We start from the raw sequence: 25,936 nt of genomic DNA on the forward strand, positions 1-25,936 counted from the left end.
ACATGCCCGTCCTCGACGACGACGTCGACCTTCTCTCTGTTACGAAAGCGCGTCGACACTCCACTACCTACGGCTTACGGCTGGATTTTTGAGGTTTTGATCCAAAGGGTTTGTGGAGTCTGGAATTTTGGAGAGCGGTTTGCAATCATCCTCTGCGGCAACGACGACTACTGCTGCTTCGACTTGCCCCGCCAGTCCCCCGTTCATCAACCGCAGAGCAGTAGACCACGCCGCCGGACATCTTCTTTTCCCAAATCACCACCACGCCGTCTTTCGTCTCTGTCATCTCTCTTTTACCGTCGTCTTTCACTTCCCCATCATGCCCCCCGCACCACCCGGCGCCTTCTCGCCGCGCCACAGCCCCAGCGGCAGCGGCAGCGAGCATTACCATCAACAACAGCATCCGCAACAACCTCAACCTCCAGAAGACAACCCCTCCTCACCTCCCCTTCCAACCCACGACCAAGGCGCCCCAGAAGAAGACTCAGACAACGACCCCGCCGACCCCCAACTCAACCTCCAACACTCCCAACTGCTCCCCTCGCACCCAAAGGGCCTTCACGGGTACCGCGGCGGCGGGGGAGCAGAGGCCAGAGGCTCTGAACACAGCACGGCATCCGCGTCTCCTTCTCCCGATGACGACGCCAACCAGGACATGCCCATGACCATGGCGGCGTCGGTGGTGCTGGCGCAGCTGCCGCGTGATGCCCGCGGCGCGCTGGAGAAGGCGGCGAGGGGGCCGGAGGGGGTTGAGAAAGGTATGTCCTATCTATTTAATTATGGTGTTTGTGCTTCTTGTTTGTTTCTGGTCGAGTGTGTTGGAGGTGTTGATTTGGATGGGAGATGGGTGGTTTGTTTGCTGCTTGATGGATTCGATGGAGGATGGGTGGGTAGGGTCTGATGTTCTTCATCCATCTCCACAACCACCCTCATTTCGAGCATGAAGGCTTTTTGTTCCAATTTCTCACTTCTCACTCCTCCTCCACCTCTCAATCGGCCCAACCCAAACCAAACCACTGCAGATGCTAACACGCCACAGTAACGGTGCGCTTCCGGCCGGTAGGCTCAGCGCCACAGCTACGGCAGCCCGTGGCAAAGGTGTCGGCGTCGTCGCGGTTCGAGACGGTGGTGCGCTTCCTGCGGCGGCGGCTGGGCGTGCACGACAGCGAGAGCGTCTTTTGCTACGTCAATTCCGTCTTTGCGCCCGGCTTGGACGAGGGTGTGGGCAATTTGTGGAGGGTAAGTTGTGATTACGGTCAGAGGGGAACGGATGATGGATGGATGGGTTGGCTGATTTTCTTGCAGTGCTTCAAGACAAAGGATGAGCTCGTCGTTGCGTACTCTGTCACTCCTGCTTTTGGGTGAGGAAATGATTACGACGATGGGTATTGTTTGGTAAGTCTCATTTCGAGTGCAGTGCCCGCCTTCTATCCTACAAAGAAATGCTCATTCTAGCGCCATAGATGCGAAATCCCAGTGCAAAATCGGAGGGTATTCATCGACAGTTGCAAACCGCTCAACCAACATTTCTACTTCCGACTCCTCTCTTCAAGAATCCTCTCAAACTCGGCAAGCTCTTCCTTGGGAATGGGGTACGTGTGCTCGGGCGCCGGGTACGCCCTCGACTTGACCTCGTCCCTGTACTCGGTGATGGCACGCATGCTCTCGGCCCAGACGTTGCCGTACTGCTTGACAAATTTGGGCAGGAACCTTCCCGGCGGAAAGTTGCCGAGCATGTCAACTTGCACGAGCACCTGTCCCGAGCATCCATTGCCCGCACCGATGCCAATCGTCGGAATCTGCAGCTTGTTTGTGATCAGAGCCGCGATTTCGGCCGGCACGGCCTCGAGCAGGATAGCGAAGGCGCCGGCCTCTTGCACGGCGAGGGCGTCTTGCAGCACCTTGAGCGCGCCGGCGGTCGTCTTGCCCTGCACGCGGAAGCCGCCCAGGCTGTTTTGTCGCTGAGGCGTGAGGCCAATGTGGGCAATGACGGGGATGCCGGCGCGGGTAATTTTTTCTACGGTGGGCGCCATTTCGATTCCACCCTCGAGCTTGATGCCTTGGACACGGCCTTCCTTGACCATGCGAATGGCCGTCTCGAGGGCTTGGGAGGGGGCAATTTCGTAGGATCCCATGGGCAGGTCGCCAATCTAAGAGCACGTCAGGGGTCGTCGACAAGACAGGAGGGGCAATCATGCATACCGTAAAGGCAGATTTGGTAGCGCGAGCGACGCTCCGGCAATGCAGAATCATGTCCTCAAGGGTAACTTCGTTCGTGTCCTCCATGCCCAGCGTGACCATGGCCAAGCTGTCGCCGACGAGGACCATGTCGACGCCGGCGTGGTCGGCGACGTGGGCCGAGGGAAAGTCGTAGGCCGTGATCATGGTGATGGGCTCCTTGCGGCGATAGAGCGCCTGCAGGGTGTTCATCGTCACCTTCTTGCGCGCATTGGCGGGCGTTGCGCCGAGGGGCGAATGCGAGCTGTGTCGAGCCTGGATGACGGGGGCAGCGGCAGCGGTGGCGATAGGCTGCGACGGGCGCAGAGGGGCGCGCAGAGCGCAGCAGCGCCGCGAGAGGCGCAACATGGTGTTGACGGTGAAAGCACGCGACATGGTCGGTGGGTTTGATGAAACGATGCGAAAAATTCGGCGAAAGTGATGGAATCAAGGGAATGATTGATGAAGGTGAAAGAGAGAGACAGCCATCGCGGGCGTTGTCAGGAGGTGAGCGGCGGCGTTTTATTAGGAGAGCAGTTCGTGATGTTTTCTGCTGCGCAGGCCGGAGTACGAGAGCGACAAAAGTCGGGAGTGAGAGACGTCGAAGAGGGGCAGCGCCGGTGGTGTTCCCTCGGCCCGCGAGGCAGCCGTGGATGCGTCGGCGCTGGCTGGCTGTGCCTGGTCCGCCGCCATCAATGATTCGAGATGCTTTGTTCGTCGGAGGTGCGCCGAGGCTGCCGGACGGTTTTTGATGGCTGCATTGTCGTGGTTACTGATCGCCTCTCACCTCAGTTGGAGTTGTGAGCGAGGTGAGAGAGAGCGATGAGGTCACCATACCATGAAGGCCGTTATCGATACCAGACGAGTCATTGATCATGTCAATCGAGTGCAGGAGTGCTTGTTGTATGGTACATTCAGGACTATTTTCAGGGTGTCGTCCCCTGGATCGAGACAGCCACAGCTTGTCTTCTTCAAGCCCAATCCGGCTTGACGCGATGCGCTGCGCTGCCGTTGTTGGCGCCCATCCGTCACCTCATGACTTGGCCCAGCATGCGTGACTGACGACGACGGCTTCTCCTTGCCCACTTCGACTCACCTTAAACCTCGCCTTCTGACTCCTCCTTCTACAAACAACAAACGCCCATCGCGAACAACACCGCCCCGCATACCGCTATCCCCACGACCCGCACAAAGCCCACTCTCCCCTCCACTCGTTCCGGACGAGCCCTGGACCTGATCACGCACGCCGCGGTATCGGACCGGCCCAGCACCTTAGTCACCTGCTACCTTGTTTGAGCCAGCAGCTTATCTTGCGCCATCTGCCTGTTTGCTACTCGCTACGACTATACCACTGCTTCACCAATACCACACTGCAAGACCGCTGCTTGCTCCCTCGAGCGAGTCCCTCACCCCGCGTTTGAACACCACCGTCGCCCCCGCACACCAACAACAGTCCGTCGACGACATACATTTGGCACAATGAGCAGCCCCAAGCGGAGGATCGAGTCTGATGTGAGTGGCGACATTATTTGGTATTCTGAGAAAGAAGAAGACAGCAGGCTGACCGAGGACCACCTCTGGCTCGGCGCAACAGGTCATGAAGTACGTCACGAATCAGCAGCAGCATTGCGCTTGCACGGCTTTGCTAACGAGCATCCTAGATTGTACGTCGACTCGCCACCACCACCCAAGCACGCGCCGTAGCCCCAGATGACACGATACGCAACGAAAACCTCGTCCGGCTGATGGGAGGATTTGGGGACCCTGACTGACCGGGATCTGCAGGCTGATGAGCAACTGGGAGGTCACGCTCAAGAATGACAACAGTATGGAAACCTGATGCGTGGAGAAATGAGAGAAAAGGCTGACGAGCGAGCAGTGTGCGTCGCGACGATTTCCCACGTGGAAGCCAAGTGCAGGAACAGCGACTGACGGAATGCACAGGCAGGAATTCTACGTGCGCTTCGTCGGTCCAGAAGAGAGTACGTCATGCCACCCACCACTAGCAAACAAGACAAGACCCGCCTTTGACTGATGATGAACAACAGCGCCCTTTGCCGGCGGATGCTGGAACATCCACGTCGAGCTGCCCGACGCGTACCCCTACAAGTCGCCGTCGATTGGCTTCACGGACAAAATCTTCCACCCCAACATTGACGAGCTGTCGGGCTCCGTCTGCCTCGACGTCATCAACCAGCAGTGGTCGCCCATGTACGAGCTCACCAACATCTTTGAGGTGTTTCTGCCCCAGCTGCTGCGCTACCCCAACCCCACCGACCCGCTCAATGGCGAGGCCGCCGCCCTGCTCATGCGCGACGAGAAGAGCTACAACGCCAAAGTCAGGGGTACGTCATGTCGTTTGAATCAGAGGATTCTGGGGGAAAAATGGAATTGAAAAGTTTGGGACAGTTGGGCTTTGGCAGCTAACTCGAGCACCGTGTCTTGGCAGATTACGTCCTCAAATACGCATCGAAACAGGCGGCCGACGAGGCAGAAGACGATTCGGATGAGGAAGACGAGATGAGCTCGGTCGGTAGTTACGAGTCGGGCGAAGACGAGGAGCCGACGGGTGCCATGGAGGAGATTTGATTCCCTCTCTCCACCGTCCGTCGTTTTCCCTTATTTTTCTTCCCCCTTTCCTCACTCTTTCACTCGTCTCTGCTCTTTCGTCTTGGTGTCTGGCTGGGTTTCTTCCCTTGTTTGTTTGGCTGGTCGGTTAAACTGATTGATTGATTCACTGATTGATGGGATCCCATTGATTGCTACTGCTGCTGGATGGATGGATCGATTCGATTCCTTTCCTCCCCCATTCTCGTCCTTGTTTTTTTCGCCTCCCCCCTCACCCCTCGTCCTGTTCAATTCCCCCTTCCCCTGTATGGCACAGCACACATGGCACGGAATGGCGCGGCACGAACGCGCCCAACTCAGCGATAGCTGCATCAGAAGCAGACAACATCAACATTTTGATTGCACTCTCACCGATCACTGGATCTGCCAATGGTGGCTGTGGTCGGATTCTTCCACCTACAACTCACTTTTCCTCTTGCCGACTTGGCAAGCTTGGCTTGGCACATGTGAATTCCTCGCTCCATTTTCTAAGTAGAGAGGTGTTGAATCAACGGGGTTGTTCTGTGCGACTGCCTTTCGTACTCATCCGAATCCGAATCAAATCTCGTCTCGCCTCCCTCCCTTCCACTCTACTTGCAGCAATGCTGTAAGTACAGACTTGACTATGGTCCGGTTGCTCGGCTGTCCGATTGCAAGCAAGATGGACCAGAATAAGTAAGCGAGCGAGCGCTGCGGGAAGGGGTTGGCGCGGCGATTTGGGAAGGACGAGCGGGCTGGAGCAATGGCTGTGACGCAAACTGCTGGTGGACGGTGTGCCGGTGGTCTCGCGCTTCGACTCTGTGTCGTTTGGGTTGTCTCGGGGTCATGAACGAGACAGTCAGCGTGGCGTGGCCGTGACATGCGTGCCTGACATGCGGTAAGAGAGCAGTACCGTCACAAGGCTGGGTTCGACGGTTGGTGTGGAAAGGGGTGGTCGCGTACGTCGAGCTATGCGGTTGGTTGGTCCTCGGATTCGAGCGGCGCGTTGGCGAGGTCTTGTGGAAGTGGATGCGTCGATTAGTGGTTGAAGACATGGTGAGACTCTCAACAGAGGTCGGAGGTAATCGGTCGTTGGTGGGGGGGGCAGGATAAGGGTACGTGAGGATAGTGATGGTGCTCGCGCGTCGTCATCGACATCGATGCGAGACTTCCGTCTCCATTCACCATCCAGTCACCACGATTCTTCCGTTGTCTTGTTGTCTCTTGTCTTGCCGCGTCCATGCATCCAGGTCGGCAGCCAACCTAAGCGGTTCCTCTCAGCTTCTGTCGCGGCCTCCCCCTTTTCGGATCGTGAGTGTGTGAGGCAGGACGAAATGAAGGCAGGCGCGACCGCAACAGACGGCGTTGGCATCGACTTCGCGGACTGTTCCCAGACTTGGGGACATGGCTCGTCCAGCGCGAATCAATCGGACGGTTGGACAGAATCGTCGACTCAGGTCCTACCCGCGCCACTGCTTGTCGAACGCAGCAGGCAAGCAGCATCCTCCTTCAACCACCAGACAGCAAATGTCGCCGTCAATGTATTTTTGGGCTTTGCGCCGCCTGAAGAGGCATTAGGTGTTGCCAGCTGCGCGAGTCGACCGAGTGCAGTGACTCGCCAGCAACTGCTCAGGGGGTGGTTGAAATCGATAAGCAAAATACCCGGTGACGTCCAAGGGAGCGGTAATGTACTAAATGAGATGATTGTGGACGGAAATTTCTCCCAAGTTGATGGCAGCAAAAGACTTGCGGCTCATGACTTCGGAAGTGTCTGCGCGCCGGATGGCGGTCGATCTTCGCAGGATGATATTAAATTCAGAGCCTTGCGTTCCCCAGAAGTGGAGAGACGTCGTAGGCGTTGTTGTTGCGATGAGCTCACGCGCTGATAGTCACCTCAACGGAAAGACAGCAGATGAGGTCAGGTCGAGAGAATGTGCATCGTGCACAACTACCTGCCCGATCCCCTCGGCTCCTGCAGCCTGTGCCCTGTTTCTTCCTCTTCTTCCCTTTCGCCCCTTTTCAGGTTGTGAGTGGGTGAGGACGTAGGAATGAATGAAGGTAGGCGCGACCGGACAAGAAAGCACGACCTCCCGCTGCCTTTCTCCAAGGACTTTGTGGGGCGGCTCTTCCAGCGCGAAGCAATTGTACGAACTCGTTTCGAGACGACCGCGCCATCATCTGTCGAGCGCATTAGGCAGGTAGGCGGTACTCTCCACCCATCTGAAGGTAGAGCATCGTCTTCCTACTGTTCGCACCGCCGCTGGCAGGGGCTTTGGGTATTAGCAATCGCAGTCCGCAAGGATGCCATTGTACGCGCGAGGTATGGTACAGTCACTGGCCCACGACTGCTCGGGGGTTGATTGGTATTGGTGAGTGACTGCCCTGCAGCATCTGAGAGATGATTGTGGACTGATCCTTCCCCCGAGTTGATGGCCACCACAGCTGGCCTTTTCGTCAGACCACGCGTGCGCGAAGATTGACTGAATCAAGGAATTTGCCCCGTGGGAGCGATGAGCCCACTGAATGTCGAAGAGCGGGAAGCTCTTGGAGGGTTGTCGGACAGCTCGCACGCTGACCGAAGGCAATCACTCATGGTGCTTGGAAGTCTTCAGTGAAGTCTCCCTCAGCGAGTGATTGTAAATGCAGCGACTGAGCGGCTGTCCATCCGGCAGTCTGAGTGTGTCGAGCCGCACGCGTGTTCGAATGTCCTCCTAACGAGAAGGCAGAGGGACTTCAGGATTTAGGCGATGTGTGGGAAGGAGAAGACAAGGAGACTTGTCGTATCGGTTACTCAGGGTGCTTGCGATTGAACTCCAACCCTATTTTCTTTGGTAGCGGTTTGTCTCCTTTGTCGAGGGGTCTTTGGTAAGATTTTGGTGATGGAGCTGAAAGACTGACGTTTCAATTCAGTAAAGCGCAAAAATCAGCTCTGGAATTTGATATCCGCCCAATCATAGCAAATACGTGGTCAAAGTTCAGGGGAAACGCAGTGCCCCTCGATCCTCTGCGCACCGGCGTCCTTCCAGAACTTTGCAACGACGTTCAGACCTCAAGTGAAAGGATGTTTCCCTCGCTCTTGGCTTACTGCATAAAGATGATGTGGAAAGAAGTACTGGGAGTGTGGATACTCGGATTCCGGACTTTGGTGCTCGGACTCGGAGCGACGGGTCTTCATTTTGACGAAAATGGATACAGTGTCTGTCCCTTTTCCTCGTCATTCATCTTGCGTTATCGGACGCTATGCTGCTTTTCACATGCCTCAAGCCTTTGCCAGAGCCTATATTCGTCCCCAAATCGACGAGGAGAGCTTTCGGGAGTGTCACTGCCGGAGCGCTCTCTCGGCACTCCGCCTTTCCGTCTCCATGGAGGAAGCGTCCATTGCACAAAAGCGGCTTCGGACTAGTCCGACGCGTTCTTCGACTACGCTGGCGCCAAGTTCGGCGTGGAAATGTTCTAGAAGGCGGAGCACCCTACGTACCCGAAGTACACGTCCTGGTTGCCGACGATCATCTTCTCGGCCCAAGAACTGTCCTAATCAGACAATCAGCACTCTGAAACAATTTCACTCGGGACAAGACATCTACAGACCTGTCACGTACCGATCGCACTAGACATTTTTGTGCAAAGTGTGTGAGAAAAGCCGGGTTGTCGGTCGAGGCTGAGAAGCTGAAGTGCTTCTAGAAGCAGGGAACATCAGCAATCGATCCAGGAATTCGTCCTCCAGAAGATAGGAGAGAATATCCTTTCTCGTCAACATTGTGATGATCACTTGGCAGACGTTAGCGTCCAAACGGCCTGAACAGCGAGTGGATGTTGTCAAAAACCGTTGCACTGCCAACAGAACAGTCCTGTTGTTTGAGTTTCGGGTCGCACCTATGGCTCCCTTTAGGGTAGGTGCCTCGGTGTGACAGTTGTCGCATAACGAAGCTAGAAAGCTAGTGTTGCAGTACTTAGCCGTGCGGGCCGAGATGACTTTAAAAGCTGAGCTTGCAGATTACTACCTAGCATCCATGTTGTCTGCCAACGCTTGGCACCTCTCGTACTTCGTACAGCAATTTATAGCTGGACTTTCACCAAATCGGCTTGCACCTGCGCTTGATGATTACTACAATTAGCCATGAGCCCCCCGGTGGTTCCTGGACGTCATCGAAACAAATCCAAACTTGGCAGCTCGAATCCAATCAATTCGGCGCGGGCCGAGATGGATCTTGAGCCTAAAGAGGCTAAAGATTACTACTCTGCGCCTTGAGATCAACACGATGGGCTAGGCGACCTCGGTAGCACCTGAGAACGATCAAAAAGAATTCCAACTCGACTTGTCGGTTGCAATCAATTCGGCGTTGCAGGATGGCTGTGTTGGATGCCTCCCTGCGGAAAGACGTTTCCTTGGATGTTTGCGATGATGCTCTGGTTCTCGCTTCTTCCTATTTAATACGCTCTAGTCTCTTTGATCCAGTTGCAGCAATCAACAACTTCTGCGTATTCTCAATTCTACAAGATTTAAGCCATTTTACATTCAAGGTAGGTCAAACCAGTAGAGGTGGACGTGTTAGCCCACATGCTGACAAAATTATCAGTCACTCATTCACCCACTCAAGTACGATGTTCTCATCCAACGGCTTCGTCACTCCTGGTACTGATTCTTGCAGTTCAAAATGCGTTTCTCGTGGATTGCTCTCGCCGCATTTGTGAGCGCCGTTGCCGCTCAGGGCAGTCTTAGCAACAGCCCCGATTCTGATGGCTGTAAGCCTCAAAAGCTCTCTTGCCTCCTTACTCAACGCTCACTTCTTCCAGGTTTCGAAAACTGTTTCCGGACCTCGGGCTGCGCCCCCGGCGACGAGGTCTGCTACTGTAACAACCAAGTGGCCGTAGACAAGACGGCTTGCTGCGTCTCCAAGGAGTGCTCCGGCGAGACGCAGAAGATCATTGGCGTTTTCGCGCACCTGATCTGTCAGAAGGGTAGCGCTAAGCACCCTCCGCGCCAGGCTGATGGCTGCAAGAAGGGTGGCGGGGCTAAGCAGATCAAGTAAAAAGACGCGTTTTCAGGGGTGGTCGTTTTTCTGCTTCGGGCTGGGCCTGACCTCACAACACATGTTAGGACAGAGCATTCGTATACTTTCTTCAATTGTATGAGTTCTGCGTAGACATTTTGTTCTGGATGCTTGATGCTATGCGTGAAGGTTGAAATCAATGAATGTGTTTGGCTACTAGTTTCGTTCTAGAAATTCACATCATCATTCCTCCCTTGGCGTTGGCCAGCCTAGCCCATTATCTCTATATGCACCCCTATCCTTCGCATTCTTCCACCCTAACCCACTAACCAATCAGCGGGACGCCAAACTCGGCAACTGTGAGTGCAAAGCGCTAAACCACTCAGACTTTTTTTTTTTTTTATCTTTCTTTTTTTTTGCTCACGATGTTTCCTAAAATGGAAGGATCGTTAAATACACCGGCGTTCGAGTCCGTGAGTGCGTATTTTGCGGGCGTTTGTTTTGTAGCTTGGAGGGAGGGGGAGGCTTGGATGGTCCTTGAGTATGGACTGGTGTAAATGAGCGCGACGCGCGATTGCTCCTTGTGCGCGGAAGGAAGGCGACGGCAACGAAGCGTTGCTGGAAAGGACAGATGAGGGGATCAGTCCACACTAACCTATTCTCTTTACCGTTCAATATCGCCAGCAATAAACTTTGAAGCAGTATTCTTGGTACCATATTGGATCACAACCGGAATGCCAACTGCCAAGCAGATTAGGGGGCTCTTATTCCTCACTGTAGCCATCCTTCTTCGAACTCAAATTTGTTCTCCTTCTGACCAACCACATAAATGCTTTCCTACAAGTACTTTCATCTCTATTGATCTTTTTGCTCCTCGTGTGCCGCGCAAACGTTGTGGCGCCCAGCCTTGGATTCGATACTTCCTTCGCGGTCTGTCGTGGCACATTTTCCAAATCGATCAAGGAGATTTCGGACGGTCTGAATAGGTTCTAGCGTCCCTTGATGATGGTCAACGTGGCCGGCAATTTCCTTCTTGGCCTCCAACCGCCCAGCGCGGGTCCCAAACTTGCGCTCCACAATGCGATGGCGGCCCACGCAAATCAGACTGTTGGCGTTCAAGCTATTCACCAGAAGCCGGCCAGAGAAGTGCTGGACGTTAGGAGCTTGAGTGACCCTTCTCGGTGGTTGTGGCGTTGGAACTCAGGCGGGAAGCGCGTGGACAACGGGCGGATTGTTCAGCCAAGTACCCCTTTTCATTCTGCATTGCTTTTTCAGTCGATGGAATAATCTCATGCTGTAAGGAGTTTTGCATGGATCGGCATGTGACGTTCGAACAGCAGATTGGTTGCTAGACGGGCCAGATGACGAGGATGTGGTGACATGTTTTGTTGTTGTGTTGCTGTGTGGCCGTGTTTCGAAGTACCGATCCATAGTTCTAGTCTGGGAGCCGGGAAGACTCATGACACACGCTTGGTACAGAGGGTCCAAGGTTAATCGGGCGCAAGAATGCTAAGGCGAACATGTCAAGCAGCTAAAAGCGTGGCTGACTAAACACTTCACCAAAAAAAGGACAATTGACTCTGCATGATGACTTCACCAACGGCCTTGGAGTGCGCACGACTCTTTCATCGATCGAACTCTTCCATGGACACATTGTGGGTGAGTTTCCCATTGTGCTGGTCGGTCTAGGCTGAAGCCATGGACGGCACAGCCCACGGAAGTTAATACCTGATCTGTAAGATGGGGGGCCCTGCAAGGCTAGGACGACCAGAAAATCATTGGCTTGCTGAATATTGAGAATCATGCACAGGAAAAAGATGTACGCTGATGGGCATGTCTTGTTGTGTTCGATCGTGACGTGCCTGTGACTTACTTTAGCACGGAGCCTACAAGCCTTGAATAGAGGTATCTGGCAGCATTTAGTGCGTAAGAAGGCAGCTTTTGCGTACACGCCCCAACTAACTCCGTCGCTCGCTTCCTACTTGCTTGTACAGAGCGGATCCATTGTGCTCCACGCGCATTGTGTACTCCCATCCGAAGAACAGGCGTCCGACAGACCGATCGTCATACTATCATTGTTCCTAAAGATGGTTAAAAAAGCGTAAGAACAGCGTCGAAGCCGGTCGATCAGAATGTGCATCGGTTGCAAACGGGCGCGAATCGTTGAAGATGGAGGATGTGTGTAGTGTGCCGTGCGCCAGAGGTTTAGTGACAGACAGACTCGATAACCGGAGGGTTCGACGACGAGAAAGTAGACCGAGATCATAGGCAGTCACCTTGCAAAGATCGGCGCCGACAACCGTTTCGTCGTACTTGTCGACAGGTGAAGTGAGTGTGCCGTCAACGAGCGCCTGGAACGTAAGGGGCTTGGGTGAGTGCAAACAATTCAGCAAATTTGCCCGGTCGAATGAATCAATCAAAAGGTGGAGGGCAGTGGTTGGACTGGGAGAGCTCTTAGGTCGATAAAGACCAAGTCGGTTGGTTCTGTCATGGAAGGTGGGAGCGGGAAGGCGCGCTTGCCTCGTCTGCTCGCTACTGGAGCCGGCGACGGCGACGAATGATGTCATGGGTGACTGGACCAATGTGCCCAACCCGCTTTGCTTCACTCCATTTTGAGAACTGAGGTAATTATATTGGTGATGTTGCTCTATCAGTCGCTGGTTGTTCTCCTTTTAGGTGAATGCTTCCCCTGACATGACATGACGGAAAATCACCTGGCCACCACCACTTACAATTCTTCAAAGGAACAATTGCCCACTTCGTTCCAAAAAATTTGAGCCATCATGATAACTGTCTACCATGTTGAAAGCTTGTATATCCAAGAGTCCCATCATTCGCCAACCCTGCGCGTGACTTCCTGAAGTAGTAATCAGCGCAAAGAAGGCAACGCAAATGTACGCCAGATTAATGTAACTTCCTCATTACAAAAGCCCGATTGATTGTGTTGCGCAGTGCAGCGCAACCGAAATACCCAAGGAAGGCGATTGATCGCATTGATGACTATACAGGAGCAAAGCAGGAGAAGTGACCCGCAATTTTTGAAGCTAATGCTGGCGAGTACGTCAAGCATCACGGCACATGCGAAGGGGATCATTTGGTAATCCTCAGTGGTCGAAGTCTTTGTAAACTCATCAGGACTCAGGAGCATTGAGGAGACAGTGCGTATCATCCTATTGCACCAGGCAAAGTTGGGAAGAAGGAATGGGGAAAATGAATCTATTTTCCGTCAAACCTGACTCAGCTATAAACAGACAATCCACCCAAGGAAACCAAGAAAAAGAGACGAAACCGACCAAGGAAATCACTGCTCGCTCGCTCCCAACCGTCCATCAATCCTTCTGATACACAATTCCGTCAACCAACAGACGCACATTTGCTCCTGCGGTTCACACACTGCCTCACACAGAAACCTTGCCCCTGCTCGCCCTCATCTCCAACCACTCCTTAGTAACACCACGATAATCCGCCTGGCGATACGGACTCGTCCACTCCTTCCACCAGCCACCCTTGCGGCGACACTGCAGCCCCAAATCCGTCAGGAGCAAATCGAAATACGGCAGCTGCTCCCAGACAAAATCGGGGAAACGGTCGCCGTAGCCAAAGGGATAGCGGAGGCGGCAGAAACGCGTCTGCAGGGCCGTCTCGCGGTAGACACGGGTGGGGTCGGTGGAGAGGGCGTCGTCGTCGTCGGCCGCCAGCGCGTTGTTGAGGTAGGCGTACGCCCAGAGCCCCGTCACTTCGTTCCGCACTTGGTTCAGCAGGTTGGCGACGTAGCCTTGGAACACGAGGGACCGGTCGCCCGTTGCAGTGAGTCCGGGGGGCGCGAGGAAGCGGTAGAGGCGGAAAGGCTCCATGCGGGGCTTTTTGGAGGTCAGGTACGAGTCGGTATCGGGAGGTGTGATTTCGGTCGTCGTGGTGGTGATGCCCGCTTTCTTGGTGTCGCCGTTGACGGTGATTGTAGCCGTGGTCGTGGTGGTCGTAGGTGGAGTGGCAGGAGCAGCAGCCAGCGGCTTGGGTGCCTCGTTGAGGATGGGGAAGCGCTGGAGAATGGCCTTGTCGGCTTCGGCGTCGAGTTTGTTCCAGAACTTTTTCTGAACTGCAGTGTAGGATGCGCTGGGTATTCCAAGTTCGGCATGAAGGTGAGCGGGGCGGATGTCAATGTTAGGAGCCCACTGCCAGTTTGTTGCCGTGATGAGTCCGCCGGGCGAAGTCAGACGCGTTCCGTCGGCCAGGTTGATGGTGTGTTCCGATAGGTGTGTCACGTCTTCGCGGTAGATTTGAACTTGGCCGTTTCGAATGAAGTCGTGAATAGGAGTCTCGTAGTTGAGGATTGCAAGGGATGTGCCGAACCACATGACGCTGAACAATTGTTAGCTGGGTTCGAAAAGGGGAATTCTGGGGAACTCACTTCTCGTCAGGAATCAGCTTCTGGCACTCCGGGTGGCTGGTCAGGCCAGACTGATAGACCACATCGCCGCCCAGCTTCTCAAAAAACTTGCGAACAAAGTAGCGGCCGAGGCGGGTGCCTTGCAGGAAGCGACGTGCCCAAGTATCACCTTGGGCCCAAATGCACGGGCTAAACCACGTTAAAATTCTAGTCAATGGAACCATTTCTGTCCAAATGGTCCTTCCGCCAGGGATCTTGATGTGATTTGGGGCCATCCACGTAGGTCCACTAGAAATAGGGTCATTAGTACTGAGCGAGATATGCCGGGAGCGAAACACCTACTAGCCGGACTTGCGAATCACCCAGTTGACTTGGAAGCCTTTGGCAGCAAACATGTAGACCGAATCGTATGCGCTTTTGCTGCCGCCCAGAATTGTCACTTGGCGATCGTTCTCAGGGGTCTCCTGAGTGAGCCGCACGCCCTCAGTGGCCAGCGCGGCTGAGTTGAGAATTGGTGCGCCAAAATCTTCTTCGCCCTTGTAGTGTACTGCCTCCTGTTGTAGAGAGTGAGAAGAAGGCCATGATGAACCACCTTTTGGACAGGCAACTTACCGGCCGTGAAGTCAAGCCAGTGGCAATAATCAGCTTATTGCAAAACAGCTCGTACTCCTTGCCACCAACGTCCGTCTCAGTCGGAACAACATGCAGCTTCCACCTGCCATCATCCTCCTTCTCGGCACTCAGAGCCTTGGAGTTGAACCGGATGCGGCTCGTCAAGCCAAAGTTCTCCGCGTATTCACACAAGTACTTGTGGACGACTCTGCCTGGAATATGGTTCTTGGGCTTGACGCCGAAGCCCTCATGCATGGGGTAGTCGGGGAGCTCGAGCGTTCCGAGTTGGTTGTTGCTGCGCAAAGTGGGATATATCCTGTCTTTGCTCCAGACACCTCCAATGGTGGGATACTGGCCCAAAAGGTCAGCTATCGTTGCCTTTGGTATCACGTCACCGCCAAGGCGGCTGGGTCCTCGAGACTCACCGTGTCCAGGATCACCAAGTTCGTTTCTGGTGCGCATTGCAGGTAAGCCTTTGCAGCACCAAGGCCGCCAAATCCTGCCTCTGTCAGTCCAATTTGCTCATGTTTCCATCAGTAATGCCAACAAACCTGCTCCAATCACCACAACATCCACCTCTGTCTGCAAAGTTGATTGGGGAAGCATATTGACTCGTGGATTGCGTCACTTATGAGAAAGACGCATGGGAAGAAAGCTGCCGGTTGTCGAAATTTTGCTGGCTTCCGCGGATTCTGCGATTCTCAATTCCGTCCAGTGGTGATGCCATCCTTTTATGCCATGTCGGCCGCTCAGAATCGCCGTATGGTAGTCCCTGCGGCAGGCGCCGTTGAGCCAGCCCGCGGCAGTCGTCCCTTAGCTGCGCACCCTCTCAGTTGCCGCTATCTCTGGCCAACGACCTCGAAACGAATCGCCCACCGCTTGGACTGTCTCTTCCAAGAAACCCATATCTCCGCGAGCTAGCCGGGCACGCGAAAAGCTTAATTTTCGTACTTGGGATGGCCTTGTCATGTTGGCGGTGATGGATTGCCTAGGGAAGAGGGCGAAGTTTGGCAGAGGAGCGTATATGACTGGCGGTGCTCAACATGCGGACCGCGCACTGGATCTTCATGCTGTGCTGCAGCCGACGTCAATTAAGCTTTATCCGAGTGCGGGACGTGGGGACTGATAAGGGACGCGCATGGTTGGTTCATGGTCACCCTGGTCTTTGAATTGGCGAGCCAATGGGTTTTCTTGAGGGGCGGATATTTCTTGCTTGCGCCGTTGATGAGACCCGCTTTGGTGGAGGCGGCTGTTTCTTGCTTTGCTGCGGCCAGTTAGCATTGATATATACGCGCAGCCCGCGACGGAAAACAATTGATGTCCAAAACTTTCCTCACCTAAACATTGACTTCAACTCCAAACCAAACACCAGCTCTTACCACGATGTTCTCCTTCTGCCGCCCTTCCATCCCTCCGCGCACAAAGAACGCGGACAAAAACCTCATCTTTTACGAAAATGGCAAGTCGTCGGTGCACTTCCACGCGCCCGACTCGGGCTACATCATGACGCACACAATCCCTCCCACGACGCCCGAAGACGGCGCCTCCATCATCCAGCCACCCTTCCACTACCACATTTCGCAAAACGAGTACTTCCGACTACAATCTGGGACGGGCGTCTTCTTCAAAGGCATCGACCCCAAGCCCTTCGCCAAGCTGTCGGACCAGCCTGGCGCGCCCAAGACTGCGTCAGTCCCCGCCGGCCGCTACCACCGCTTCGAGAACGCGTCGACGGACGAGAACTTGGTCGTCGATATCCAGCTGGACCCCGAGGCGTACGAGAACGAGCAGCGCTTCTTTCGCAACTTTTTCGGCTACTTGGATGACTGCAAGAGGACGAAGACGAATCCGAGTTTGTTCCAGTTGATGGTGTTCTTGCACAGCGCTGATACCCCGCTTGCGCTGCCGCTGCCGAACGAGTGGGTAGGGATCTGGGTCAGCCGCATCTTTCTGATTGTGGTTGCGTATTGGGGCAAGTGGATGCTGGGTTATAAGGACAATTATGTCGAGTATTACGAGGAGGGCAAGTCCAAGTAGAGACGCGTCGCGGTTTGTTGTGTTTTGGCGCCGGCGAAATTGGTAGGATTGGTATAGGGTCAGGTCGAACCAATGCAAGCTCAATATGTCTCGTTGTCTGCGATGCTACTGTTCTTGAGTCCCAATGAGTCGTCAAATGGATGCGCAAAATCTCTCCCATGGCCGGGCTATCAAAGACTCCCTGTATCTCCGTTCGAAGATGGCCGTGTCCTCTGCTCAATTCTTACTCACCACCTCGACCAAAAATCACCCCGCATCAGACACATCCGACAGCACAAGCAGCCGCACGTCGGAAAAGCGCACCCCTATCGCCAGGGGCCGCCGCATCGGTCGATTGAACAGGCTGCAGGCATGCACCTCATCAGGTCAAGCTGGAGAGGTGTCGTGTGAGCGCGGACCCTGTGGCGCGGACATCCGATGGCCAGTTTGGCGTTGGTTTGGCGTTTGCGGGGCAGGCGGGCGACCAGGGCCGGGGGTCGGGCCTTCTCGCCGCTCCAGTTGCTGCTGCGACGAGGGTGTCCGCGGTTGCGGGCAGGCGGATGGATGGACTCTTTCTTCTTATCTTGCCCTCCTCGGTTAGGGGCCCCTTAATCCATGCTGCGCGAGACGGCGCCTGGCGACCTGGTTGAGGGACGAGTGACGAGGGACTTGGCCCGCGGTGCTAGGAGCCTGCCGTCGTTAGATTGCGGGAGGCGGCTGTGGATGCCTTTGTTTGGCGTGAGGCTGTGATGCTGTAGTGAGGTGAGAGGGTCGGAAGAGGGAGAATCTCTCACTTCATGAATCGAACTCTCAAAATCAAAATAACTGACACGTGATAGACAAGACCCTTTCAACTCCTCTCCAAACCAAATCTTGCAGAGCTGCTGCTGCTGATTACACAGCCAAGTTGATTCGGTTTGCAGTGGGTCTTTTTCGGTCGGCAAAGGGAGTTCGTAGCCGCTGTGCCGCTCGCCGCTATCAGATGTGCATGCTGCTGCTACTGCACTGCAACACAGCCGATGACGGCTTAGTCCCGACTATTTTCTTGCTATACATTGACCGACAATTGAAGATCATCTGAACAAAACTTTTGACATTCCCTGGATCAACTGATTCTCGTCGCGACAAATTCCCAGAAACCCAAACTCCAACACAACATTCAATACACACCGAGGAGCATTCAGCCGTACACGCATCATACAACCCGCGGCCTCATACCAAATTTCCACCAACACCATGGAGAGACACGCATTCACAGAAAAGAAGGCCGGCGACGTGCGCTATTACTACAAGCCCAACGTTTCCTACAAGAGCCAAAGCGCCAACGCGCTGCAAAACCTCACCCTCTGGATCCCATCATCGTCGCCGGCGGGCAGCGCAGCAAACACACCAACCGACTACCTGCCACCGCGGCCGGGGCCGTGGGTCATCTACATCCACGGCGGCGCATGGCGGGACCCGTTGGTCGACGCGACGGCCTTTGAGCCCACGGTGGAGCACCTGCTGAAGACGCACGCGTCGACCTTTTCCAAACTGGGCGGCATCGCGTCGCTCAACTACACCCTATCGCCGCACCCAAAGCACCCCACACACGCGTCTTCGCCCCAGGACCCCAGCCGCAACGCCCGCCATCCCGACCACATCCGCGACGTCTTGACCGGCCTGGCGTATCTGCAGCAAAACTTTGGCTTTGGCTCCAACTACGTCCTCGCGGGCCACAGCTGCGGCGCAACGCTCGCCTTCCAGGTCGCCATGGACCACGCCAAGTGGGGCGAGGCGGCCGTCGCGCTGCGCGTTGAGAAGCCGCGGACCGTCGTTGGCCTGGACGGCTTGTACGATATGCCCGGCATCATCAAAGAGCCCGGCGAGAAGCACGCGGCACTCAAGGACGTGTACGACTCGTTCACGCGCGGCGCCTTTGGAGACGACGAGGCCGTGTGGCACACCATCAGCCCTGTGTCGGTCGAGAACTGGAAGGCCGAGTGGAAGGAGGGAACGCGCGTCGTGTTGACGCAGAGCAAGGAGGACAGCCTGGTGCCTTATGAGCAGACGACCAAGATGCTGGCCATGTTGACCCTGAGCCGTAGCCTTGGCCTGCAAATAAAGGAGGTGCCATGCGGCGGCGACCATAACGAGCTGTGGCAAAAGGGGGATCGATTGGCGGAGATCGTAGCGGACGTGGTGGAAGAAATTGCAACCGAGGGAGCTGCGTGAGCAAAACCTGGGTGGTGACGTCTGGATATCCCGATTTAGTTGTCTTCTTCCAAGAAATATTGCATCAAACAGTCTTACCTCTTATGCCCAACAAATTAGAGAACTTGAGATCTTGTCATCCACTGTGGCGGTCCTGCGCAAGGCTACTGCATATCAAAGATTCCCGTATCAAACTGGAAGCACTCGGTAATCTGCGTCGCCAGATCGCCATAGTCAAAGTCGAGGGGCAACTGAATCGACGCCAACATATCCTCGTCCCACAGACTCGGATCTATAGTGCTGGCGCCATCAGACGCCGTTCCAGTCGAATGGGCCACCGGCGCGGGTTCGACGTGATAATGGTGATGCGGCTGACGACACGAAGCAGTGTTGTCGTGCGTCTCCATAGTGAAAATTTGCGAAACATATCTCGACGAGCGCCGCTTCTGGTGGGCGAGTTGTTGTCGGTGCTTGCCGATGGCTTCGGAGAAGTTGCTGAGAATTTCAAAGTAGTGTTCGGCTTGAGGACTCAGGCGCGCCAGGAATTGGAGCACTTTGCGGGCTTCGTTGAAGGCGTCTTCGATGTCGAAGTTGGCATCACTTTGGGCAAATATCGAGAATCCTAACACGAGACCGGCGGCGAATATCCATGCTCTGTGGAGTATTAGCCGCGACTCTTTGTAGCATACCTGGGAGCAGAACTCAAACTTACTTGAGCAGACACATGTTCCCAATCAGGGCTTTGGATTCGAGCACCTCCGAACACATCTGCGCCATGTATACTGCCGAGTCAATACAGACTTGGGCAAGGCGCTTATCCGTCCCAGTCGAAGTTCCCTCAGGAGGCGACTGGCCGGAAAGATGAGACGTCAAATGAGAGATCAAAAATGGACGCGTAACGAGAATCACGGCAAAATAGTACACGCAAGCGACGTGTATGTTGCCAATGATCAACTCTCGATCGGCAGGCGTCAGCCCCTGGGAATCGCTTCTCGTGAATTTGCGAAGGCCGTTCGGCAAGCAGTTGCTCCATTCCTCCAGCTGTTGCAGATATTGTTCTGCTGAGGCGGGATTCAGCCCTCGGCCGGACCCTAAGTCTCGAGCAACCCGGTCGATGGTGCAGCAGGCCTCGAAGGTGGCGTCTAGCGACACTTTGCCGGAGCCTTGGGAGGAATCTATCGAAACGAGTTCCATGACGGGCATTGCGCATGGCCGTCCGAGGATGGTGTTGACGATGAGTTCGAGAACTCGAAGACTCTTCCATGCTCTTAATCTGTCATTGGTCAGCGATGAATAAGTTTTCCGCGCTATTTCTGCGAAACAAAAAGTCGTGGTATACAATTCCAGTCCTTCTGCTTCCTGTGCTCTTGGTTTCATGAACTTGGAAAAGTCTTACCTGTCACTTTGAATCTGGTCAAACGGCTCATACTGCTCCTCAACATGCAATCCAAGAGCGAACGCTGCCCTACTTGCCACTCCAAGGTACATGAAAGCCGTATTTCTACGACAGGCGCCTAGAGCATAAAATGCCATGAGGAGAAACAGCTTGACCATGCAGAGGCTCGGATCTTCCAGCATTCCTTTCAGAGCTTCCTTTCGGCCAAGCTCGAAATACTTGAACGCGTACGCAAGATCGAGAGAGCCTTGACCTTTGCACTGTCCGCCGATGGCAATCATGAGGTGGACAGCAGCTTGCTCGTCGTCACTACACTGGCCGCCGAGGAAGCGCTCCACCTCTTCTTTGCTGTAGAGGTCGAGAATTCCACTCGTCTGCTGGGATTTAGTTGCATTCATAAGAGAGAGCATCATACTTACGGCAATGTGGTAGTAGTCAATCAGGCTCTTCTTTTGCTCGAGGTCTTCTTCAAAGTTGTCAATCGTCTCGTGCCGCATTTCCGCTTCCAGCATGGTATGTCGCCGCTTGTTCTCGGTGAATTGGGAAGGGCCCATTTGCTGCTTTAGTATTTGGCGTAGAAGGTGTAAGAAAGAAATGGACGCAAAATCGCCAATATACACTGCAACGTTTAGCCAAACACGACACGTCTCCCGGATTGGAAGGAAGTACTCTTTTCTCCCTTGGAACTCAACAGCATCCGACTCCGAATGGCCTGCGGCGTCGACTGTGAGGTATGTGTCGTCTGGGACATTCTCCGGTCGCCCGCATGGTCCGTCGACGAGTCGGCATAGTCGTCAGTGTTTTCGGTCGAGTGCGTCGACGTCTCGGCAAACGCGACATCAGCATCCTGCGAGTCCTCTCGCGGCGGCGCGACAGCGCCAATCTGGGTTACCGTCGTCTCGCCGCCCAGCGACTGCGCCGACGACGCGTCGGTCCGCCTGCGCTTCCTCGACTGCTGGTAGACGCAGGCTCCCGGACAGTCGCGCTTGACACAGGAGGCGCACGGCCACTGCGAGTCGCACCGCTTCTTGGAGCTCTTGCAGGGGAGACATGCCTGGGGAGCTCTTTGTCGATTCTCGGGCAATACCTTGGGGCGCGGCATTTGGGAAAGGAAAAGAAATTGGACAGAGAGGTCATTCACAATTTGCCCCAGGGCTGCCGTGAGGCCCGCATGCTTGGTCTTGCATCGCCCAAAGACCCTCACGTGGACGGTTGTTGCTTATCAAAATGCGGAGTCCGCCTTATCAGTTCTTCACGACGCTCTGCCGTTGACGGGCCAATCGAAGCTTCGGTGCATAAGTGGTGGCCCACCCATGACAACAAAAATGGACAACCCATGGACTTACAACTGACCGCAAAAAATCGCCTCCCAGGACAAGTCAGAGACGAAGCAGCAAAACATCCACCTCATGTGCACTCCTGGAGGTATTGACATCATGTTATGTTGCTACAAGATTTCATTTTGACATCGGAAATATCGTCTCAAATTTTCGTAAACAAACAGTCATCTAAATCCGCATATTTTTCTTTCCACAAGTTCACGCCTCAGAGTCCTTGAACTTTCCCAGCTTGAACAGCGCCTTCGCATTGTCTCTGCCAATCTTCTTCTTGTCAATCTCATTCAGACCAACGCCGTCGTACCACGAACACGCATCCTCAAACGACTCAAATGGATAGTCAATCGAGAAAAGGATCCTGTCGGCGCCCACCTCCTGCAGACAGTAGTTGAGGGTCGGCGTCGAAAAGTGGCCGGAAGTAGTGATCCAAATATTCTCCGCAAAGTACTCCCTTATGGTTTTCTTGCAGCTCAGGCCCAACGGCTTCTTCACATCCTCAAACCAGTGGTTGATTCGCCACAAGTCGAAGGGAAGATGCTCCCCAAGATGTCCAATGATGACCTGGAGCTTGGGGTGGCGATCAAAGACGCCGTTGGTCACCATACCCAACAGGTGCAGACTGACGCCCTGCGCAAATGAGAGTGGCGGCCCCACCAGCCACTTGCGATCCGCCCAGAGCTTCTCGTACATTGTGCCGGTGGGATTCCTGGGGTGGAGGTAGAACTTGGTATCCAATGCCTCGACCTCGGACCAAAAGACGTCCCACTCGGGCCCGTCGTAGAAGATCATCTCGTCTCCGTCTGGGCCTGCCCGCTGCGTGTCGTTGACGAGTGCGCCGAGGAAGCCATAACTCTTGACGCAGCGGCGCAGTTCAGCGGCTGCTTGTACTGGGTCATGCATCGACAGGGTGCTACCATTTTCGTCAGTCCCCACGCTGTCTGCCACTAGAAGATGGGAAGCCTACGCGAATGCTCCGAAACGGTCCGGCTTTGCCTTGACCTGGTATGCGACATAGTCGTTGATTTCCGTCGCCAGCGCCTCTGCTTCCTTGCGGTCCCAGATGTCTTGAACACCAGGCGCCGTGTAGCTGAGAATTGTGAAGCCCACATCATGCTGGTCCATCTTTTGGATCCGGATGTCGGCAATGTCATTCATCTCGCGGGCGTGCTTGTCCGGGTTGACAGCAAAGAGGCCCGCCCACCAGCGCGTCTTCTCTGCAAAGCGCGGCAGCGCAAAGGCTTCTTCGAGAGCGATTTTGCCCTTCATGTTGTGCAATTGATTCGAAAGATGGAGTTGTGTTTGAAAAGGGAATTCAATTATTTGGCAAGACTGACAGGTGTCGTGGAAGCGCAAGTTGATGCAAGAGAAGACGCCAACGTGGACGACCAAACTCTTTTAACCAGCTAACCTTGGAGCTCCTCCTCCCCCAGTCCATCGTTCCTTGGAAACAGCACCATGTTGACCGGCCGGTCCAATCCAATCCCACTCATCACATTCACACTTAGCAAGCACATCATCCGCATTGCCGTGCGCTTGCCCCGCGGAATACGCGTTCCGCGTGTGTGTCGGACGGGGCGGGCGCAAGCCAGAGTCCGGGGAAGACGTGGGGTTCCCCAAGTCAAGCTTCATTGGCGCGCCGCCCAGGAAGATGGCTCCAGCGAGCGAGGTCCGGTAGGTCAGCCGAAGGAGCCAGGGAGAGTCTGACCCTCTTGTCATGTGCGTCGAGGGGAGGGAAAGCGGGCAAAGTCAAAACGTTTGCGTCAATGAGCGAGTGCGACAGCCGCCGCCAAAGTGCGTTAGCCGCCGCCACGGCTTCACGCGGCCTATGTGCGGCTAATATCCCCGCGGCGGCGCGAACGCGCTTTACCACGCGAGATAAGCTTGTCGACGATGAGTAGCTGTTGGGTCGAGCATCGAAAGAATCCGCAAGGCTAGACTAGGCATGTGGTCGTTGGCCGATTTAAGAATGGCGCAGATGACTGAGCGTAAGACTATATTGAGCAGTGCTCGTCGCGTCCTTCGGAAACTTTGTCAAACACCATCTCAATCAAGTCTCTTCTAGAGTTGACAAGCACATTTCTTCGTCATGGCAGCAACTTGGACACAGCTGGACGTTGCGGTCGTTGGTGGTGGTATCGGTAAGCACACTCCAAACCTTGCCCTCCAGAAATAAAAGCTGACAACAAATCTAGGTGGTCTTGCCGCAGCCACCTCGCTGCGGAGAGCAGGACACAAGGTCACGATTTACGAGCGCGCTGATTTTGCGGGAGAAGTTGGTGCCTCAATCAGTTGTGCGGCCAACGGCACGCAATGGCTTGTGGACTGGGGCGTCGACGTCCCCATCGGCCGGCCTGTCATCTTGCAAAAGTTGATTCTCCACGACTGGAAGACTGGCGCAGTGCAAGACGTGTACGACTTGAGCGACTACAAGGACCGATGGGGCAACGTGTAAGTCGCCCTGATACCCCTTCCCGAGCCTTTTTTTTTTTGCGTTCCCTTCCTTCTTTTTGATCGATTACTAAATGTTTGCCAGGTACAACATGTTCCACAGAGTCAACATGCACGAGATGTTGATGAAGTCCGCGACAGGTGAAGGCGAAGGCATCCCCGCGGTGCTGAAGGTGAACCACAAGTGCCAGGAGATCGACCACGAAAAGGGCCTCATCTTCTTCGAGAACGGCGTAGTTGCACAACACGACCTCATTGTCGGCGCCGACGGCATCGGCGTAAGCCCCCCTGAAAAAGTCTCCCGAGGTTTCCCCAGCTAACAACCCCCTTAGTCCGCAGTCCGCAAAACGCTCGGCATCGTCCCCGACCGCAAGCTGTCCGACTCGACATGTCTGCACTGCATCGTCAAGACCGAAGATGTGCACCGGCTGGGTCTCCTGGATCTGACGCCCAACTCTGCCATCGAATTCTGGGGCGGCGACGGCATCGACAAGATCGTCTACTCGCCGTGCCGCGAGGGCGAAATCAACTCATTCTACTGCTTCTTCCCCACGGCCAAGAGCAAGCACGGCGGTGAGGGCTGGAACTACACAGCCACGGTTGAGGAAATCCTGTCGCCGTACCCCGACCTCGACCCCCGCCTCCTCGAGCTCTTCCGCAACTCCGAGGACATCAAGCCGTGGCGCCTGTTTGTCCACCAGCCGTACCCGCACTGGCAGTCTGGCCGTACTTGCATCATGGGCGATGCCAGCCACCCCATGATGCCGGATCAGAGCCAGGGTGCCTGCCAGGCCATCGAAGACGCCGCCGCTCTGGGCATCATTTTTGGCCCCGAGTTCTCCTTTACTCAGGACGTCAACGCGGGCCTCAAGATGTACGAGGAGGTCAGGAAGCCCCGCGCAACCCGTGTGCAGGAGGCTAGCGCGAGGGCGCGCGTCAACATCTCGGAGCGCATCGGTTTCTCGAGCAACAAGAACAGCGTGCGATACAAGGTTGCCAACGAGACTGGAAAGCTGACGATTGAGGAGATGAACGAGTAAGTTTCCCATTTTCCGACCTTGAAAGAATCAGGCTAACATCCTTGGAAGGTACGACATGAAGCAGCACGTCCGCACGCTGGTCCTCGAAAAGGCCAGGGGCAAGAGCGCCGAGGCGCCCCAACTCGGCATGGAGGCTGCGTCTGCCGGAGTGTCAGTAGCATGAGTCCTGCAAACAGGATCTTGCGCGGGCTGACACGAAGCCAGAAAATCGAACCTGTAAGAACCAGTGTCGAAGTGTGTCCGGGGTAAGGGGTCCGTCGCAGTAATGGGCCGCACAGGGAACGTCAACTGCAAGGCAGGGCAAGGGTTGCTTGAGTGCTCACTTTCAACACACGCCATCAGTCGGTTTCGACACTCCCCGGGTGCCGCGCGACCTTGTCAACCCCCTTTGGTGGCACTGTGGGATACCTCTTCCCTCTTTCCTTTTCTGAGCGTCTATTTTGGATTGCAAAACTGAGTGGGGCTTGAGATCTTTCTTTTCATTTTCTTCAATATGCCTCAGGGCCGGATGGGTATTTGAGCGGGTGGGCGGAGTACTTCAGGGTTGAGAATGATGCGAGCAATCGGTTGTCCAATGCGCCAGCGAGCGCACCTTTTTCAAAAATTGAATTTTGTATAGATTGAGACGGGGGGTCTGGATGTGATGCAACACCCAGCTAGGGAGCATTCAGACGCCTTCGACGTGAATGAGACAAGAAGCAGCCAACGTTTCT

General features: G+C 54.9%; 11 protein-coding genes across 11 annotated transcripts; 6 read left to right on the forward strand and 5 right to left on the reverse strand.

The window, feature by feature from the left end:
* Nucleotides 1-52: 52 nt before the first annotated feature.
* BKA78DRAFT_145606 (ubiquitin-like autophagy protein Apg12-domain-containing protein) lies at nt 53-1,551 on the forward strand. Its single transcript, XM_066882867.1, has 3 exons — nt 53-758; nt 1,040-1,239; nt 1,306-1,551. Exons 1-3 carry the CDS (start codon nt 320-322, stop codon nt 1,363-1,365), a joined length of 699 nt encoding a protein of 232 aa, XP_066743153.1. The 5' UTR covers nt 53-319; the 3' UTR covers nt 1,366-1,551.
* On the reverse strand, nt 1,530-2,586 carry BKA78DRAFT_253025 (ketopantoate hydroxymethyltransferase; the record flags this gene model as incomplete). Its single annotated transcript, XM_066884780.1, has 2 exons — nt 1,530-2,150; nt 2,203-2,586. 2 exons carry the CDS (start codon nt 2,584-2,586, stop codon nt 1,530-1,532), a joined length of 1,005 nt encoding a protein of 334 aa, XP_066743154.1.
* Nucleotides 2,587-4,006: 1,420 nt separating this feature from the next.
* Nucleotides 4,007-4,806, forward strand: BKA78DRAFT_251950 (ubiquitin-conjugating enzyme E2 H; the record flags this gene model as incomplete). Its single annotated transcript, XM_066884692.1, has 4 exons — nt 4,007-4,043; nt 4,143-4,199; nt 4,266-4,562; nt 4,667-4,806. The coding sequence occupies 4 exons, from the start codon at nt 4,007-4,009 to the stop codon at nt 4,804-4,806; spliced, it is 531 nt and encodes a 176-aa protein (XP_066743155.1).
* A 4,652-nt stretch (nt 4,807-9,458) lies between these two features.
* BKA78DRAFT_353421 (uncharacterized protein) lies at nt 9,459-9,833 on the forward strand (the record flags this gene model as incomplete). The annotated part of the gene is made up of 2 exons (XM_066891557.1): nt 9,459-9,546; nt 9,598-9,833. The coding sequence occupies 2 exons, from the start codon at nt 9,459-9,461 to the stop codon at nt 9,831-9,833; spliced, it is 324 nt and encodes a 107-aa protein (XP_066743156.1).
* Nucleotides 9,834-11,875: 2,042 nt separating this feature from the next.
* BKA78DRAFT_296205 (uncharacterized protein) lies at nt 11,876-12,361 on the reverse strand (the record flags this gene model as incomplete). The annotated part of the gene is made up of 1 exon (XM_066886587.1): nt 11,876-12,361. The coding sequence occupies one exon, from the start codon at nt 12,359-12,361 to the stop codon at nt 11,876-11,878; it is 486 nt and encodes a 161-aa protein (XP_066743157.1).
* A 567-nt stretch (nt 12,362-12,928) lies between these two features.
* Nucleotides 12,929-15,868, reverse strand: BKA78DRAFT_316014 (uncharacterized protein). The gene is made up of 6 exons (XM_066888597.1): nt 15,345-15,868; nt 15,219-15,292; nt 14,794-15,144; nt 14,524-14,735; nt 14,203-14,469; nt 12,929-14,153 (listed from the first exon to the last, which is right to left on the reverse strand). The coding sequence occupies exons 1-6, from the start codon at nt 15,397-15,399 to the stop codon at nt 13,193-13,195; spliced, it is 1,920 nt and encodes a 639-aa protein (XP_066743158.1). The 5' UTR covers nt 15,400-15,868; the 3' UTR covers nt 12,929-13,192.
* Nucleotides 15,869-16,041: 173 nt separating this feature from the next.
* BKA78DRAFT_316016 (uncharacterized protein) lies at nt 16,042-17,129 on the forward strand. Its single transcript, XM_066888598.1, has one exon. It carries the CDS (start codon nt 16,177-16,179, stop codon nt 16,828-16,830), a length of 654 nt encoding a protein of 217 aa, XP_066743159.1. The 5' UTR covers nt 16,042-16,176; the 3' UTR covers nt 16,831-17,129.
* Nucleotides 17,130-18,045: 916 nt separating this feature from the next.
* On the forward strand, nt 18,046-19,023 carry BKA78DRAFT_252467 (Alpha/Beta hydrolase protein; the record flags this gene model as incomplete). The annotated part of the gene is made up of 1 exon (XM_066884741.1): nt 18,046-19,023. The coding sequence occupies one exon, from the start codon at nt 18,046-18,048 to the stop codon at nt 19,021-19,023; it is 978 nt and encodes a 325-aa protein (XP_066743160.1).
* Nucleotides 19,024-19,166: 143 nt separating this feature from the next.
* On the reverse strand, nt 19,167-21,500 carry BKA78DRAFT_296209 (uncharacterized protein; the record flags this gene model as incomplete). Its single annotated transcript, XM_066886588.1, has 5 exons — nt 19,167-19,656; nt 19,715-20,275; nt 20,399-20,772; nt 20,818-21,017; nt 21,068-21,500. 5 exons carry the CDS (start codon nt 21,498-21,500, stop codon nt 19,167-19,169), a joined length of 2,058 nt encoding a protein of 685 aa, XP_066743161.1.
* Nucleotides 21,501-21,936: 436 nt separating this feature from the next.
* BKA78DRAFT_251904 (uncharacterized protein) lies at nt 21,937-23,001 on the reverse strand (the record flags this gene model as incomplete). Its single annotated transcript, XM_066884689.1, has 2 exons — nt 21,937-22,645; nt 22,700-23,001. The coding sequence occupies 2 exons, from the start codon at nt 22,999-23,001 to the stop codon at nt 21,937-21,939; spliced, it is 1,011 nt and encodes a 336-aa protein (XP_066743162.1).
* An 820-nt stretch (nt 23,002-23,821) lies between these two features.
* On the forward strand, nt 23,822-25,386 carry BKA78DRAFT_296211 (uncharacterized protein; the record flags this gene model as incomplete). Its single annotated transcript, XM_066886589.1, has 5 exons — nt 23,822-23,873; nt 23,928-24,183; nt 24,269-24,461; nt 24,516-25,219; nt 25,272-25,386. 5 exons carry the CDS (start codon nt 23,822-23,824, stop codon nt 25,384-25,386), a joined length of 1,320 nt encoding a protein of 439 aa, XP_066743163.1.
* Nucleotides 25,387-25,936: the final 550 nt, after the last annotated feature.

Source organism: Phyllosticta capitalensis, assembly GCF_038381095.1.
Source record: "Phyllosticta capitalensis strain CBS 128856 chromosome Unknown BKA78scaffold_6, whole genome shotgun sequence".
In the NCBI taxonomy this organism is placed as follows: domain Eukaryota; kingdom Fungi; phylum Ascomycota; class Dothideomycetes; order Botryosphaeriales; family Phyllostictaceae; genus Phyllosticta; species Phyllosticta capitalensis.

Excerpts from the sequence above, each read along its gene's own strand:
- BKA78DRAFT_145606 (XM_066882867.1), top strand. The coding sequence starts at position 320 with ATGCCCCCCGCACCACCCGGCGCCTTCTCGCCGCGCCACAGCCCCAGC. Across the intron at positions 759-1,039 it reads GCCGGAGGGGGTTGAGAAAG|TAACGGTGCGCTTCCGGCCG; the intron begins GTATGTCCTATC and ends AACACGCCACAG. Across the intron at positions 1,240-1,305 it reads GTGTGGGCAATTTGTGGAGG|TGCTTCAAGACAAAGGATGA; the intron begins GTAAGTTGTGAT and ends ATTTTCTTGCAG.
- BKA78DRAFT_316014 (XM_066888597.1), bottom strand. The coding sequence starts at position 15,399 with ATGCTTCCCCAATCAACTTTGCAGACAGAGGTGGATGTTGTGGTGATT. Across the intron at positions 15,145-15,218 it reads ACTTGGTGATCCTGGACACG|TATCCCACCATTGGAGGTGT; the intron begins GTGAGTCTCGAG and ends CTTTTGGGCCAG. Across the intron at positions 14,736-14,793 it reads CTGGCTTGACTTCACGGCCG|GAGGCAGTACACTACAAGGG; the intron begins GTAAGTTGCCTG and ends TCTCTACAACAG.
- BKA78DRAFT_316016 (XM_066888598.1), top strand. The coding sequence starts at position 16,177 with ATGTTCTCCTTCTGCCGCCCTTCCATCCCTCCGCGCACAAAGAACGCG.